Source organism: Castor canadensis, chromosome 4 (assembly GCF_047511655.1).
Source record: "Castor canadensis chromosome 4, mCasCan1.hap1v2, whole genome shotgun sequence".
NCBI lineage: Eukaryota > Metazoa > Chordata > Mammalia > Rodentia > Castoridae > Castor > Castor canadensis.
Genome location: NC_133389.1, coordinates 184755738 through 184772078, shown reverse-complemented (window position 1 = coordinate 184772078; position 16341 = coordinate 184755738). Strand labels below are relative to the sequence as shown.

Below are 16341 nucleotides of genomic sequence, written 5' to 3'. Positions count from 1 at the left end.
GCTGGAAGGAATCTGTCCTCTAGATTTTCATTCCAGGACACAGACAGATGTCCATCCCAGTGTGTGGTCAGTGCAGGCCCTGCCTCTGCCCTGGCAAAGCCAAGCTCTCTGGAAGGTCTGCCCAGTCCTTGGTGATATGGTGGCTGGGCAGGGCAGGAGCTCAGGGTGGCATCCCTGGGTGGACTTGTCACCCTGTGTCCCGGAGTATAAGAGGCAAGGAGGTCACCCTGTGTCCCAGAGTATAAGAGGCAAGGAGGTCTGGAGGCAACAGGGCAAACACTTTTGTTTTACAAGTTTTGTGTCTAACTTCACACAAATCAGAAAAAACCTGAAGTGAATCTGAAAGTGAGTCAGGTCAAAGGCAAGATTAAGTCCAACACCTGGCTTCTGGACTGGGCCACACTCAGGAAGGGGCAGCACCAGAGTTGTGCTGATATTCTGGTCTCCCCTCCACACCAAGAGGCGGAAAGGGTGCACAGCAGGCTGCATCCTTGGCCTCACTGCCAGGCCCAGGCACACCTGCTCAGAGGTACCCCCGAGTCTGCCCCAGGTGCACCTTCTCCTCTTCCTCTGTGGGGGGACAGGGGCTTAAAGGGTAAGCAAAAGGGATGAGGATAGAAGAGACCCTAGGGTAGCTGTGAGGTCTGGGTGGGTGGCCTTTTGAGAGTAGGGCAGGGTGGAGGTACAAATTGAGCTCAGCCCAGCCCCCACCACTGTCAAAGCCCCGACTAGGTGTAGCTGTCAGACTACAAGTGGAGACCTTTGCAGAGACCTGGTCCCCAGGACTGACATCCTGCTCTGGGCAGATTCTCCCTGCCCTGAGCCCCTCCTCCCTGTGGGCATCTCAATTCCTGGAGGGCCTGGTGTGGACAAGGGGCTCATTGCAGGCCCTTACACTACCTCCTCCCAGAACCCGAATGCTACAAAGCTGCAGGTCAGAGTTCCAGAACTAGGGCAAGACAGCCCAGAGTGCACAATAAAACCCTGGCCACATCTTCCATGCGAGCGACAGGAAAGGGAAGGCTGGGCACTCTCACTGGCTAAATAGAGGAAACACCTGTGCTCCATTCACTCCTTCAAGTGAGCAGAACTCACCACCAGAGCAAGGAATTAGGAGACATGGACAGACAGATGGACCTCAAATTCATGCATCTCCGAGGCTCCAGAGGATGGCCAGTGCAAGGAGAGAGTTTATGGCACAGATGGTGCTTCTTTCTTTCCCCATTACTATTATTTTTAAGCATACAAAGTAGTAGAAAGAGACTGCAGTGGCCCCACACCCCCTCCAGGCCTCCCAGGAAGTGACATGCGGCCATTGCTTTTCCCGCAGGTCGTATCCGAAACACTCCAGAAACCGACGAGTCCCTGATCGACCCCAACATCTTGTCTCTCAATATCCTCTCATCTGGATACATCTACCCAGCCCAGGATGACCGGTGAGTCCCTGAGAAGGATAGCAGTGGGCTCTGTTCCTGGAGACAGGCCTAAGTCGGCATTCAGCCCACCATGGCATCTGCTGACCCAACATAAGTGCTGTGTCCAGCCTCAAAGCCTTCATGCCCTCCTTTCTGACATCCAAGGGGACAGGTGCAGTGAGTGGAGGCTGGTGGCCTCCCTCAGCTCATTTGAGTACCTGTCCCTCGTCTGTGGTTCATGGACTCAGGTTATTCTGTCACCCAGCAGGGAACCAGCATGGAGTGGGCAGGTGGGCAGGTGGGAATGAGGTGTTGTATTGACAGCAGGCCCATGCTTCCACGGGGACACACTTCTGTGAGCCAGTTTGTAGCCTTTGGCAGGGGTCCTGGGGACTGAGGGCCTGGGGGTGGTTTAGAGGCTCATGAAGCTGGTGGTCAATGGTTTGGGTGAAAGCAGGACCTTTTTTTTCCAAGCTCCTGAACAATCCCAGCTAACCTGTATCTAGGCAGTGGAGGGGTGACCAAACCTGGGACATCCTTGGAAGCCCCGCCAAGTTTGTCAGGATGGGTGGATGTGAAAGACCACATCAGAGGCTTAGAGGCTACCTGGGGGCAGGGGCACTGTGAGAGTTGCCCTGCCTGGGGAGGCGGGGAACACATCCAGCAGGTATGACTGTCAAGACACTGCTTTCCTCGGGTTTGGGAGAAATCTGGTAGGAACTCCAAGCCCCAGCCTGGCTTCTTTCCAAGGGCTCAGCCTGGTTTAGCAGACGGGAGTCAAAATCTGACCCTTAGAATTGGAGCTGGGGACTGTGTTCATGGGGAAGACGTCTTTGAGGGCTGGCTATGCTTGGTGAGGGGTTGAGGTGACCGCACCTCTGCAGGGGAGGCAGAGTCCATAAGATGGGTAATGGCTCCTGTTCTTCCAACTCCCCAGTCCAGAAGAGCTCACATTTTTCATACTTACCTGGGAGCCGTGGGCAGGGGTTACCCCTCAGCACCAGGGCAGCTTCAGGCGGGAGCTGGACAGAGGCAGCATAGTGCAGATGTGGCTGTGGTCCTCGCCCTCTACTTCTGGGCTTTGTTCTCTCTGGGAGGTGGGGCCATGACAGGCAGGCTGGTGGTCACATTGGGAGGGGGAGGTGAGGTTGAGCAGGGCCTGGGGGCTTTCTGTAGTCTGCCTCTCCTATCACCATGGGAATGCACTCTGCCAAAGCACAGAGGTAATCCAATATGGGTGCTGCCTATAGGTATGGACTGCTGCTATGCCTGGGCCATGGGGGAGCAAGACCCCAGAAAGAAGTGTGGTGGCTGGGAGGGCCTGTCTGTCACCAGCCGATGCTTTGGGGTCTGATCCCTGACCTCTCCTTCATGTAGGCAGCTCCTGAACTCCAGGGGCAGAAAGGGAGTAGTGGGACCACAAAGAGGTGGGTGGGTGGGTGCCTCCTGGGTCTCTCTTCCCTGCTATCTCCTTGCACTGAAGGGCCATGTCTCTAGGATCTTCTTGTTCTCTTGGCCAGCCCAGCTGCTGAGGGGTGTCATGGGGGGGGCCTGGGCCCTGGCTAATCTAAGGATGACAGAGATGGCAGCTTACAGCTGGACTTCAGATAGACAAGGCTTTGGCTAAATGGCTTGCCCTTCTTCTGCCCCTCTTCTTCCCATTCCTGGAGGCCCAGGGACTTCCTGCTTCAGTCTTATTCCTTGGTGGCTATGAGAAGTGAAAGTCCATCCAGCTCCATGCCCAGGCTTGAGGCCCTGGGTCCCAGGAAGGAAGAAGGCATATCCAGACCTGGGCCAGATGTGTTGGCCCCTTGCTTGGCTCCTGCCAATGCTGGTGCATCCTCCCAGACCTCCCAACCCCCTCCAGAAAAGTCTCAGAGATGCTTCTCAGCCTGTCGCTTCCTCCCTAAGGGCCCACACTGGCCATGGCTTCCTGTTCCCTGGACAATAGCTGATGTCCTAGGAACCCATGATGGGCCAGACTGCTCTGAGGTCTGCCTCCCTCACTGAGGATGAGACTCAGGGAAATCCCATCTTGGCTGCAGCCCAGGGACTTCGGGCTGCCCTTACGCTTTGCCGTGGCCTGGGCTGCCTCCTCCTGCTGCCAGGACCCTGCTTTGCAGCCTCCCTGGTCCAGAATGGGCCTGCCAGCCGTAGTGGCAGCCCCCTGCTGCTCCCTGCTGCTGCCGCCCCGCTGCCCTGTCCCACCCACCCTCACTAACGTGTGGTTGTTTGTGTTTTGCAGGCAGTTTCTTGATTCGGACATACCTAGGTATCATTTGTGCCCCTTGGCTTTATTTCAGCCTCTACCTTCCCTCTTCCTTCCCCAGTGGCCCAACACAACCCTAAGAATTTACCTTCCAGCTTTTTACAATTCCTCATAAACTTGCTTACTTTCCCCTCTTGTTTCTCCCTATTTTTAAATTTTATTTCTTTGGAATATTGTTTTTTTTTTTTTCTTCCCATATCCCCCTCCTTTTGGCTGAGTCCCTCGCACCCCCATTCTTGATTTTGGCTGCTTCATAGTTTCCTGCCTTTGTAGACACTGGCTGGCCTCCCGTCCCTCCTACCCCCAGCCTTGCTGCCCATGCTGACTCCCCTGCCTGACTGGAGTGGGCCAGGCATCTTCTGCATGCAGGCTGGCCGACAGGCTACCTGGGCTGCACTGGCTCATGAGAGCCAGTCACTCCCTATGAGGAGTTGTAGCAGGCAACACCGGGAACACAGGGAACAGGGCAGACAGCACCCACTGCCAGGAAGCTCCCGCTCCAGCACATTCCATGGCTGGCCATGAGCCAGGAGAAGGGGCAACACTCTAGCTTTGTTCCCCTGGTCATGACCACTGTGTTCCATTTTGGAAGAGTCAGACAGTAAATTTATGAAGAGAGCCTTGGCTTGTCCAGATTCAAATCTACCATAGACACTGGTCCTGGCAGGGGAGACTGTGGCTTCTTTTCCCCTTGCTTGAGAGAGGTTCCTGCCCACGCTGGCTCAGGACTGGGGCTCAGCAAGGCCCTGAGAATGGATGACTGCCAAGCCCCTAATCCAGACTTTGTCCAGGGAAAACTCAGACTCCGAATGGAGGGCCCCTGTGGGATGGTGGCCAGAGCTTCAAGGTAGTCATCTTGTGGGTCAGCTTTCTTGAAGCCATGAGTGTTTGCATCTTCAGACTTGTTGGTGCTGGTGGCCTCCCTGATTGGAGCTCCAGGGTAGGGTGGGCTCAGCTGGGACTGTGACATTGTGTCCATGCCAGGTCATGGTTGTGATGAGTCAGTGCAGATGGGGGCCATGGCTGTGCCCCAGTACTGTAGCTGAGAGCCTACCTGTGGCCAGGAGGAGGCCCCAGGGGATTGTAAGTCTGCAGCCGCCCATGGCGAGTTCCTTTGGGTATGGACCTGGAAGGATGCACCTGTGTCAGAGAGCAGATCTTTTTCAAAGGTTGCTGCTGACTGGTTGCTCTGCTGTCCCTTCCTGGGGACCCACAGTTGAGGGAAAACTGAAGTGATGGCTGCACTCAAGCAAGGAGTGCCCTCTCCTGCAGTCAGTTAGGGTAGAAGAGGTGGTGTGCTAGCTAGTGCTGGAGGTGGGCAGTCTGTGCAGAGCATCTGGGGTCATGCTCCCTCCTGTAGAAAGCACCTGGAAGCTTCTCAGCCCATCATTATGCTCTCACGAGGGTCGGGTGGGGGAGCCTCATGACAAAATGCAGATTTTGTTCATGTTTGGGTTTGCAAGAATTTAGGTTCCACAACCTCTGTATGTTGGAGGGATGTACTCGGCTGGGCCTGGATGCCCCAGATACAAACACCTGGTGCCTCCAGGATGGTTCTGGTTGAAGCAAGCCAACAATGGTACTGTGGAGAGAGAGGAAGCCAATTTCTCACAGGCCCTGCTTCATCAGCCCCTGCTCCTCAACCTAGGGGGACCTGGTCCTCTCCTCTCATTTCAGAGATAAACTTCTTGTCCCCGGTGGCAGCAGGTCTGGGGCTTGGTGTTCAAGAAGAGACCTCAAGAGGGAAGGCAGGTGGCATCAGAGCCCTAAACTCAGGCCCCGGGCCATGTTCTGTGGGGCTGGGATCTACCATGGTGGTAGATGAAGAGGGGGAGGGGGAAGGAGTGTCTCATCGCAGACATCTGGAGGGGACAGGGACCATGGGTCATATGCTGAACCCCAGGCAACCAGCCATCTGCAGATTGTGTGAATGTGGGCAAGTGGTGGAACCTTCTGGATGACATTTCCCTGAGGATGGGTATAATGGCTGCTGGATTAGGGTGCAGTGAGATTAATGAGATGATGTGGAAACCTCCTGGCTCATTCCTGACACAGGAAACCGTGCATTACTATCACTATCACCTAGTTAGTGTTCGCTGCTAAAAGACTTCTGAGCAGAAACACTGCTTTGTCCTAAGTACTGCCATTGTGCTCGAGGGGCCACACTGAGACACTGTGGTCTCACACTTCCACCATGAGAGTTGGGGAGGATGAGAATGGGGGCGTTGTGTCCTGATCTGCACGTTAAAGATTTGGTCAGACCTTCTGCCCCTTACCCAAGATCATTCACTGCCTGCTCCAGGCCACGAGGTTGGCCTGCATGGGACAGGAAGGACAATAAAGCTGAGGCTTGCCCCTGAGATACCCACGGCAGATTTAGGAGCAGCTTGGCCCCCTCACTCATCCCACCAGGCCTGGGAACTTATTTTCCCAAAGAAAGGCCTTACTCTGATGTCCCTAGGATCCTCCAGCCTCCTGGGGAAGGGCCTGGATGCAGGTCCCATGGACCTGTTTCCTCTTCTGCCCTTCTCTGCTTTTTTGTGAGGCCACAGTACTTGCCCTCAGTTCTGAGAGTTGCATCTGTGGGGCTCAGACCTGCATGAGGAGTCATCTGTCCATTCACTCCTCACCCCATCACTGACTGAGCGGGCTCTGTCCTCATCCTGGGACACAGCAGTGTTGGGACCCGTGGACCTGCATCAGAATCCTGGGCTATGAGGACCTCATCCTCACACAGGAATTCTTTGACATGGGAGGCAGGCCTGGTGGGGGACAGTGCCAGGAAGGAGCAGCTCAGCTGAGCTGGGAGCACAGAAGGGGAGGGAGTGAGGGGTCAGCAAATCCTGGGCCAGGCCCAGGCCAGCCTGCTGTCAGGTCTGGTCAGGGTCCCCCTTCTCAAGTGACAGTGGCCTCCCAGGCTGAACTCTTGGATGTGGGCCATTGGAAGCCATGAATGAACGTTGTCTCTCGGCTGGGAGTGGGAGCCCATGGCCAACTCTGGTTGTCCTGTTAAGTTGCAGTACTAGTGCCTGCCAGGTGGAACCTGGATGGGGTGTAGCACTGTTTTTCTGGGTACCTGCATGTTCCCATGGTCTGGTGGAAACAGGATGCAGCTCTTCCCAGCAGCATTTGCTCCATCTGGCACATCTGCCCTCCCAGCTCTTATGCCCAAATCTTGGTTGGCTTCAAAACCAGAAGCAGTGCTGCCACCTCCAGGCAGCCTTCTTCACCTGCCTTGCTCAGTTCTCTCCCTTTCCTGCCTTGATCTACTGAGTGTGTGTTCCTGGGCCAGGCTGCAAGGTCCGTGGGGGAAAGACCAGGTTCTCTAGCTTCATATTTCCCTCCAAAGTCAGAGCCCAGAGGCAGGGCTGGCTCAGGCCAGGAGGGAGCCCCCAGCTGCCCTTGAACAGCTGGGAAGATGGGCCAGGGCTGATCAGGACCCAGGCTGGAGGTAGAGAGGCTGCCACTGACCCTCAGGGCACAGCTGAGCCTCCCTAGAGTGCATGTTGGCCACAGCTACTCAACCTGGTGGATGGCGGTGTCAGTCTCAGTCCCAGGGAGAGGGTCCAGCTGCTGGTGGTCTCTGGTGTGTCCTGGTCCAGCAACTCTGGAACTGCACATTAGTAGGTGGTGGTACTTGGTTGTGGAGAGTCTGGACCACTGTGGTAGGCAGGAGAAATGTACTCTCTGGGGACATTCTGAGCTTCTGGCTGCAGCCTTGGACGTGGGGTTAGATCTTTAGATCCTCATCATGCCCACCTGCCCACTTTGCCTTCCTGTGTGCTCATGAGGGCTAAGATATTTGTAAGAAAAGCAAGGTGTCAAAATCACAGGGTAGCTTAAATATGCTTTGATGGGCCATCTGTGTAGACATGACTTACATCAATGTAAATACTCAGAGGAGATTCTGCAAAGAACAATGGTACTTATTTGCAAATAGCAGTGCACTGTGATGGGAACATGTATGCTATTCAAAGAGATGGAGGCAAGGGGAAGGCTTTAAAGGATTTTTGAGGATTACATCAGATGTTTTCAATCAGTATTCTTGGTCTCAATGATCAGTAACTGTGTGGTGTCTGCTGAGGTTGAAGGTTATGGTTAGGGAGGGGCAGGTGTCCTTATATAAGGTTGCAGTGGCCTCTGTGCAGGCTCATGGTTCTGGCAGTCTTTTGTGAAAGCCTCTCTCAGGCAATCGTGTGTGACTCCTTTATGATCTCCCAGCTTTATTTGTTAGTCATTAGGGTTGACACAAGTGACTCCATTTTGATCCTGACAACTTTCACCTTCCTTTCATGACTTCACATACAGAAAAACCAGTGCTCTCGGTCAAACCTAAGGTGCCTGTGACCTGCCAGGTGGAGGCCAGGTGGAAACACGCACCTACACTCCTGGCCTCTGGCAGGAGCGGGGCCTGGAGCTGGGCTCCTAATGTGAGCACAGCCCTTCATGTCAAGCAATGCAAATGTGTGTTCCCAATTTACAAACACAGGGGGACATGGGATCACCTGCCCAGGTCCCCTTGGCCTGTCAGGCAGGAATGGAGGTGGAGAAAGTGCTCCCCAGCACATGCCAGCATCTGTCACAGCCCTTGGACAGAGCTCCCCATGGGGGCTCTGGTTTGATTGGCCCTCTGGGCTCTGGGGAATGGATGGAGCAGCAGCCTGGGAAGGTCTAATCCTAACTATGGACATGCGTCCAGTAGAGCCCTGTCCACAGCCCACACATCCTCACAGAGGAGCTCTTACTGCCAGGCTTTCAGTGAGAGTCCAGCTCTCTGTGGTCTGACCAGAGCAGGGCCCTGTCCCAAATGGACTGAAGAATGCTCCTCCAAGATGCTGGAAGTAGCCTTGCCTGGAGGCAGGTTTATTTCCTCCTCACCTGGACCTGGACCTAAGGCCCTCCAGACCTGGTTGTCCCTGGGAGCAGCCCCAGCTGATCTCTGGGGTCATGCTGGCCTGACCAGTTACATTCCTCTGGTGTGTCCCACTCAGAGTGGAGCGATAAGGGCCCAGGGCAGGGTGGGACATGGCTTCTGAGAAGGCCCCTCGCTGGGAAGGCCTGGCTCTTTCCAGGGCATACAGAGGGAGCTGTGTCTACACACACAGAGCACTTGGAGCAAAGTGAAGCTGGCAGGGCACTTCATAGAGGCTTTCTGGACAAGAGGACGGCAGAATCAGGTCATGGCCCACAGAAGGAGGGTTGGCGGGGCCCCTTGGGCTGGTCTTATCAGGTGTCAATGTAGAGATGTCACTGTTGCCCAGGTATCCACACACAGCTCCCATTCTCTCCTCATTCATGTGTTACTTCACTGAATCTAAAGGGTATCTTGATGAGATAGAGACAGTTACTGCTCTGTTGTCCCACGGGAAAGCAGTACAGAGATGCCGGTGACCTCTGAGGTCGTGCAGCTGGAAAGCAGCTCAGCAGCACTTGAAGCTGGCAGTTAGAAGTTTGTCCTGGGCCAGGACGCAGTGGATACTGGCTCTGGCTTGCCCACCTAGGGCTGGACCCAGGACTCTCGCTGTAGACCTGGGGGCAGCAGGGGCATCTGTTTGGGGTCCAGTGGGCTGGGAGTGGCCAGTGCACCCTGGGCCCCTCAGCAACTGTGCCAGCCATGTGGCAGGGCCTGTTCTGACGTATTGCTCTCTTCTGTGTGTGTGCGTGTGTCCTGGCTGCCTCCCTTAGCGTTTCCTTCGGAAATGACACTAGGTACAGCCACTGTTCTCTTGCTTGCTTGTCTTCTCGGCTCTGTCCATTTTCCTTTCTCTTCTGGTGTCTGCCTGTTCTCTGTCTGCCCTGTTCTGGTTCCCCCCCACTTGGACTCTCCTTGGTGCCCTGTGTTCAACAGCAGTCCTGTCTGGCCTCTATGCCTTGTTCCATGTACTTGACCTATTACCCCATGCCCCACATCCTGGGCTGTGTTGTGCAGGAGGCAAGACAGCGTGGCACCCTCTGAGTCTGTGCCTCAGGGAGCCTGCTCTGTGCTCCTTGAAGGGCCAGGCCATGTGGGAGTATGTGCTGCAGCCTGGCTGTCTGTGTTAACCTGTCTCAACTGTGTCTTTGTGAGGGTGCTTGGATAGGAATGGGGGTCTGTGGAGTAGCCATGCTGTGGGTTAAGGCAAATTTCCTCCAAGTGAGCACCCAGTCTCAGGAAGAGGTAGAGGAGACTAGAAACTGTTCTCTCACATAGAACACAACCCTGTCACAGAGCAGTGGTGCCTGAGAGACTGGGGAGCATGGTGGACACAAAGTCCTGGCCTCTTAGGGATGGCCCTGTGCTATCCTGGGCCTCCAGGCTGGAGATCAAGAACAGAGAGAAGAGTCCGTGATCTAGATTCCCAGGGTGTAGCTCTACTGGGGACCACAAGAGGCCACCAGGTTTCTATTCCAAGCATCCTTGCCCAGAGCCTTCCTCTGGCCAGGGCAAATTGGCTGATGGAGGAGATAGGCCAAGGGTTTTGGCAAACCCAGATAGGTCCCCTTCAGGCCTGGGAGAGATTGTGGCACCTCCTTGCTCAGACTGAAGCTGGGTGGGGCCTGGCGGTGGCTCTGCTCCTCCCTCACCTTCCCTTTTTTCTCCCTTGTCCATCCTTTGTGCATCCTGTAGCCCCTTCCTGCCTCCTCCTCCTTACCCTCTTCCCAATCCACCCTCCATGGAGCTGAGAAACTGGGGCTCACAATGATGGCCACTAGAGGCCCCGGTCTAGTCCTAGGCCTGAGTGAGGAAGAGCCTATCCCTCTGGAGCCATCACCCCAGCCTCCCGACCTGTGACTCCAGCAGCTCTCCCTGCGGTGGCCCCACATCTGTCTGTCTGTCTGCATGTTCCCATTGGGAGCGACCCCACGTGTTGTCTTTACCTTGTCTGCTTCCTTCCAGGACCTTTTACCAGTTTGAGGTGGCGTGGGACAGCTCCATGCACAACTCCCTCCTGCTGAACCGCGTCACCCCTTACCGGGAGAAGATCTACATGACCCTGTCTGCCTACATTGAGGCAAGATGCCTACGCCTGGGGCACTCCCTGGTGCTGGAAGTGCCTTGCTGCAAAGGGGTGATGAGGGTGCTTGTGAGCCCTGGGCAATTCTAGTCGGCACTCAGGTCTGCTCAGAGGACAACTCAAGTCCTTGAGTGAAATCCATGTGCTTTTAATGGAGAGGCACACAGTTAATCCACTCCCCTATCCTCAGTGGCTGAAAGCTTGACTGCGTCACCACTAGCCATTGCACTATGTTCCAGGCAGTGCAAAACCAGAAGCACCTCCTGCCATGCTCCCAGAGTCCGCAACCTACAGGCTATGGCCAGACGTGGGCTGTGACCTCTCTCTGAAGTACAGTTGGAGGCTAGAGTATGGGTGTTTTCTAGCTGGGCATGGCAGTGGGGAAGAAGGAGGTTTTGGAATGGTGGAGGCTGGGCATCTGCCAGTACACCACCTTTCCTCAGAGCCAAATTACTCTCCCATGACTGCCTCATGGGATCATGGAGCGGTCAGCCTGAGAAATACCAATAGATGGTACCCCATGACTCAGGATGCCCGGGGTGCACAGTTGGAATAATGTGGACACTCTTTGTGGCACTGCAGAGTTAAACATGCAAGTGTGGCCAGGGCCTGTCTGATCCTCACTGAGGTTTCAAGGTGTGTCCCTGATTTTATGATGAGGTGGCCAGGCTTCCAGGAGGGGCCTGAGTCTGGATCCAGGGATACCCTGCACTGGGATTTCTGCCATCAACAGTGGGAGCCCTAGTTCCCCCACCCCTCAGGATTTGTCTCAAGGCTGCTGAGCAGAGACTTTCTCCCATATGACTCGGGACCATGCTAAGGCCCAGTCAGCCCAGGTGGCCTATTGGTGGGGCCCTGTGCTCCTAGAGGAAGGTTGGGATGGTGCCTGAGGACTGAGCCTGGGAGATGGGGCCTGGGCACTCTAGGGTATCCCTGTGTCCATTCACTGTCTCTGCTGCCCTGTCACAGATGGAGAACTGCACCCAGCCAGCCGTCATCACCAAGGACTTCTGCATGGTCTTCTACTCCCGCGATGCCAAGCTGCCAGCCTCACGCTCCATCCGTAACCTGTTTGGTAGTGGGAGCCTGCGAGCCTCAGAAGGGTGAGTCTGTTGAGGGAAAGGTTGGGGCGGGGGTGGTGAGGAGGGGACTGCCTCCTCCCCACCCTGGACGTGGTAAGGACCAGGCTGAACTCTGTACATCTTGAGTGTCCCCCAGATGTGTGAAACTTGTGTGACTTGTGTCTGAGAACCTCTAAGCTCAGTGAGAACCCTACAGCTTCCCTCTGCTCATCCTGATAGCAGGCCAGTGGAGGCCACAGGCACATGCAAGGACATGACACCATGTTGAGGGGCATAAGGGAGCCTACCAGTCTGCAGGGGCATGTGGAAGGCCTATGCTTGGCTGGAGCCCCTTCTGGACCTGCCCCATACCCCTACTAGGTGACCACTGGGACCTGTGCAGTTAGGCTGTCTGCTGCACACAGAAGGAGGAGCTGGGTGAACATGGGGGACAGGTGTGGAGGTCACTCTGGACAGAGTTTCCAGTGGGATGTGAGCTGAGAAGCTCCTCTCAGAGGCTGGAGAGCCTGAAGGAGCTGAGCCAGACCCTAGGCCCAGTGCCCATCTTGTGTTCTGACCACTTCCTACCTTCTCAGCTCCAGGGAAATCACTTAGGGGTATGGGACACTGCTGCTATTGTGGCCCATGTCCACAAGAGCTGTAGGGTGCAGGGCCAGTGGGGGCTGGTGACCCAGACACTGAGGACTTGGGGGCAGATGTGCTTGTGCTACAGTTATCACCCTGGGTAGAGACAAAGCTGAGGCCTCTGTGGGGTCTTGGCTTCCTGTTTGGGTCCTATGGGCACCTGAGCAAGAGTTTCCGATGCATCTTTATTTGGGGGCTGTAAGTCTGGGGTGAGGATTGTCTCAACAGGGGCTGAAGCTCAGAGACTCAGTACCCACCATCCGTGACGGGTCACCTGGTTCCAGCCTGGGATGAGGCTGTGGTGTAATGGTGACGAGTCAGTTACCCATTCTGTCTGCCCATCCCCATTCTGTACCTGGTGACATGTCCCCCTCCCTCTGCTCCCTACAGGAATCGCGTGACTGGTGTGTATGAGCTCAGCTTGTGCCATGTGGCCGATGCGGGCAGCCCAGGTAGGCCACCATTCTTCTCTTTCTTCTGGGCCAGTCAGGAGCCTAGCAGTTCAACCTTCATTCTGCCCAGGGTGACCTCAGCTTAGCTGGTGTAGGGGGGCAGGAAGAGGGGAAGGGGCAGGACGGTACTTCACCTGCCAAACACCTGTGGCCCCCAAATGTTCTCAGATGAGGATGGTGAGTGGAAAGTCAGGAATGCCACTCCCTGCAGTGCTACCAGGTTAGAGGCCAATGTGTGGACCAAGGCCAAGGGAGCCCATTTTGACCCCAGAGGGGAGGGTCTTGGCAACTGGGCTCCAGAGTTTCCGGGAGAAGCCATGTGCCTTTCAGGGAGGACAGCGTGTCTGTCCCCCGTCCAGGGATGCAACGACGACGCCGGCGGGTACTGGACACATCTGTGGCCTATGTCCGGGGTGAGGAGAACCTGGCAGGCTGGAGGCCCCGGAGTGACAGCCTGATCCTAGACCACCAGTGGGAGCTGGAGAAGCTGAGCCTCTTGCAGGAGGTGAGCTGAGGGGCCCAGAGACCTGGTAATCCTGCCCTAGCCTGGGAAGCATGACCTAGAAGAACAAGGCCTGTGACGCCCTGTCCAGCCTTGACTCTGGAACGAAGCTGGAGATGGTCTGGTACCTGGTACCCAATGCCAGCCAGAGGCCAGGGCCAGGGAGTCACAGGCCACCCCCAGGACAGAGCATGGCACCTTAACCTGCCCATCGCAGGGCTTCGTGGTTCATGGCATAAATGCGGCCAGTTTAGAACAGAAGGATTATTCTCAATGTAAGCTCAGAAGACTGGGGTTTTTGGACAGGGAGGGAAAGAAACCAGAGAGGAAATTACAGTGGGGCCCCCGTTACTTTGGTCAGGGAAACCAACCTACAAAGCTGGCACAAGCTGGTGGACAGGCACAAATAGTAGGGTGCCTGCCCAGCAGCAGGACCCTTGGGTCTGCTCGCTTGTTTCACCTGAGGGCCTCCTGACATAGCCAGGCAGGAGCAGACCCTCCCAGGCCTGTGCTCCCGGCTCAGCCTGTGCTCCCGGCTCAGCCTGTGCTCCCATGCAGGTGGAGAAGACACGGCACTACCTGCTCCTGCGGGAGAAGCTGGAGACCACCCAGCGGCCTGGCCCTGAAGCACTGTCCCCGGTCTCCAGTGAGGACTCTGAGTCCCGAAGTTCTTCTGGTGCCTCCTCCCCACTGTCGGCCGAAGGTCGGCCGTCACCCCTGGAGGCTCCCAATGAGAGGCAGCGAGAGCTGGCTGTCAAGGTAGGTAGAGCTGGTGGGTGACATGACCAACCAAGGTCAAGTCCTCACAGGTCCAGCCTTATCAGTGGCTGGTTCTACTCAGAGCTGCCAGGAGTTGGTGGTGGGGTAGGGAACTTTGCAAGTTCCCTCGCCAGCTGCCCACAGCCCACTGCACTCCTTTGGGAACATCAGGTCAGAGTCTTTTACAGCCCTCTCCTCTAGCAGTGATCTGCCCTCTTGAATCCCTGAGTCTATGGGATCTCACTGTCTCCATCCAGAGCTGGCCCATTCTGCAACTGGGCAGGCTGCCAGAAAGGCCTTGTGTCTCTGGGCAATGCTGCCTCCTGGCCTTTGTTCAGGCTCTGGAACTGCCCCTGGGGACTTCCCTGCCTCACCTGGTCACCTGGGTCGATGAAGTTACTGACCCACTATGCTCAGGCCTGGCTCCGTCTGCCTGGGTTGGAGTGGAAGCCCTGGGCCTTGCCAGTAGAGCATCCTGACCGTGCATATGCTCTGTCCACAGTGCTTACGCCTCCTCACGCACACGTTCAACAGAGAGTACAGCCATGGCCACGTCTGCATCAGTGCTAGCGAGAGCAAGGTGGGCAGGACCTGGGATCTGGGCAGGGTGCTGCATCCCACTAAGAATGAGTCGTTTCCTCCAGACAAAGGCAGTAAGGGTTTTCTTGGGACGCAGTGAGACATCTCATAACTAAACAACTGGTTTCCTTGGGCCAGGGGTCCAAGGTTGGTGGAGTGGCAGGGGTGGTGTGAATGAAGGGTTGGCTCACTTTGGAGCAACCTCATGTCAGTCCAGCCTTCAGTGGCTCTTGCTCTGTCCCCATTCCCTTGCTTGGCACTGTTCTTCCTCTTGGGACCCTTGTCCTGTAGGCTCACCACCTTCCCAAAGCTGAACAGACCTTGTGCCCCTTCCCTCCATCCTCATAACCTTCAAAGGCTGCCCTTGCACTGAGTTGAAATGGAGCGCCCACCCAGCTTATAACCACCTCCATTGCCTGCCTGGAGCCCACGTGGGTCAGGGCAGAGTCTGACCCTGGGAGAGACTGGCAGGAGAGGGTTGGCATGCCAGAGCAGAGGGCACATTGAGCTGAGGCTGGGGGGTTTCCCTAAACAGCTGGTAAAATGCAGGCGGGCCCACACAGGTCCATAAACTGTTCTCTGAGATAGGCTTCCTCTCTCCTGCAGCTCTCTGAGATGTCTGTCACTTTGCTGCGAGACCCATCCATGTCTCCTCTGGGGGCAGCCACGCTCACCCCCTCCTCCACCTGCCCCTCTCTGGTTGAAGGGCGCTATGGTGCCCCTGATGTGAGGTGAGTGATTTCTGGGCTGTTGGAATTTGAGCCAACTGATGACAGTGGCTGAGATTTGGACACAGTAGGCTGGAGCGGCTGCAGGCCCTGCGATGGCTCCCCTGGAGTGCACCAGTCCCCACCTTGGCCTCCACCTTGCCATCATGCCAGACTCTAAATTTTCTTTAAAAATAAACAAAAAAGAAGAGAAAGAAAGAAAATAAAAAGGAAAAAAGGCACTAAGCCTCTGCCCATCCTGAGACAGCAGGCCTCACTTGGGCCTGGTAGTCCCCCTGCTTGAATAGCCCCAGAGATCATTGTGCCACTTTTAGTTTGACTTTGAAGATAAAGAGAAGCCGGGTCAGCTTTTATGGGGGAAGGGAGGAGAGGAAAGGGCAGGGAGGCCTGGGAGAAGTATGGCGTTCAGACCCTGGGCCTGGCGTCACTGTGCAGCTCTCCTCACTGAACCCAGCAGTCCTGGAATCGGGCAGAGCCTGTGTCCCATAGCCATGCAGATCCCAAATGCTGTCCCCAGCAGCTCTGGGGGGGAAAGAGCCCAGCAAGGACCTCCAACAGGAGGTGACTGCATCTATCTGCTTTCTAGGACCCCACAGCCCTGCTCCCGGCCAGCCAGTCCAGAACCTGAGCCTGTGCCAGATGTCGACTCTAAGAAGCTCCCCTCACCTGCCCGGGCAACGGAAGCAGACAAGGAGCCTCAACGCCTGCTGGTCCCTGACATCCAGGAGATCCGAGTTAGGTGTGTGGGGTCCCCAGCTCTGCACCAGCATGGGACAGGCAGCTGCTCCTGACCTGTGTGTAGGACAGAACTTGATACCAGGGGTCAGGTGTGTGGGGCAGCTCTGCACTTGAAGGTCAGTCCTAACCCCCCACAGTCTGTGTGTGGGTAAAGGATAGGTAGGTGAGTCAGAGCCAGGGCCCAGGGCTGGGACCCAG

At 56.0% G+C, this 16341-nt stretch overlaps 1 protein-coding gene across 28 annotated transcripts in view; it reads left to right on the top strand.

The window, feature by feature from the left end:
* The window catches only part of Kif1a (kinesin family member 1A), a 93660-nt gene that overhangs the window by 72246 nt on the left and 5073 nt on the right, over nucleotides 1–16341 (top strand). For 10 of the 28 annotated variants that reach the window (XM_074072202.1, XM_074072222.1, XM_074072212.1 and 7 more), the window contains 11 exons: nucleotides 1331–1436; nucleotides 3661–3687; nucleotides 9370–9393; nucleotides 10562–10676; nucleotides 11649–11782; nucleotides 12776–12837; nucleotides 13197–13342; nucleotides 13898–14098; nucleotides 14601–14678; nucleotides 15284–15408; nucleotides 15992–16144. In XM_074072202.1, the coding sequence (XP_073928303.1) occupies nucleotides 1331–1436; nucleotides 3661–3687; nucleotides 9370–9393; nucleotides 10562–10676; nucleotides 11649–11782; nucleotides 12776–12837; nucleotides 13197–13342; nucleotides 13898–14098; nucleotides 14601–14678; nucleotides 15284–15408; nucleotides 15992–16144 (1171 nt within the window). The remainder of the gene's footprint in view (nucleotides 1–1330; nucleotides 1437–3660; nucleotides 3688–9369; nucleotides 9394–10561; nucleotides 10677–11648; nucleotides 11783–12775; nucleotides 12838–13196; nucleotides 13343–13897; nucleotides 14099–14600; nucleotides 14679–15283; nucleotides 15409–15991; nucleotides 16145–16341) is intronic. The other 18 variants (XM_074072226.1, XM_074072228.1, XM_074072214.1 and 15 more) reach the window with 3 other exon arrangements.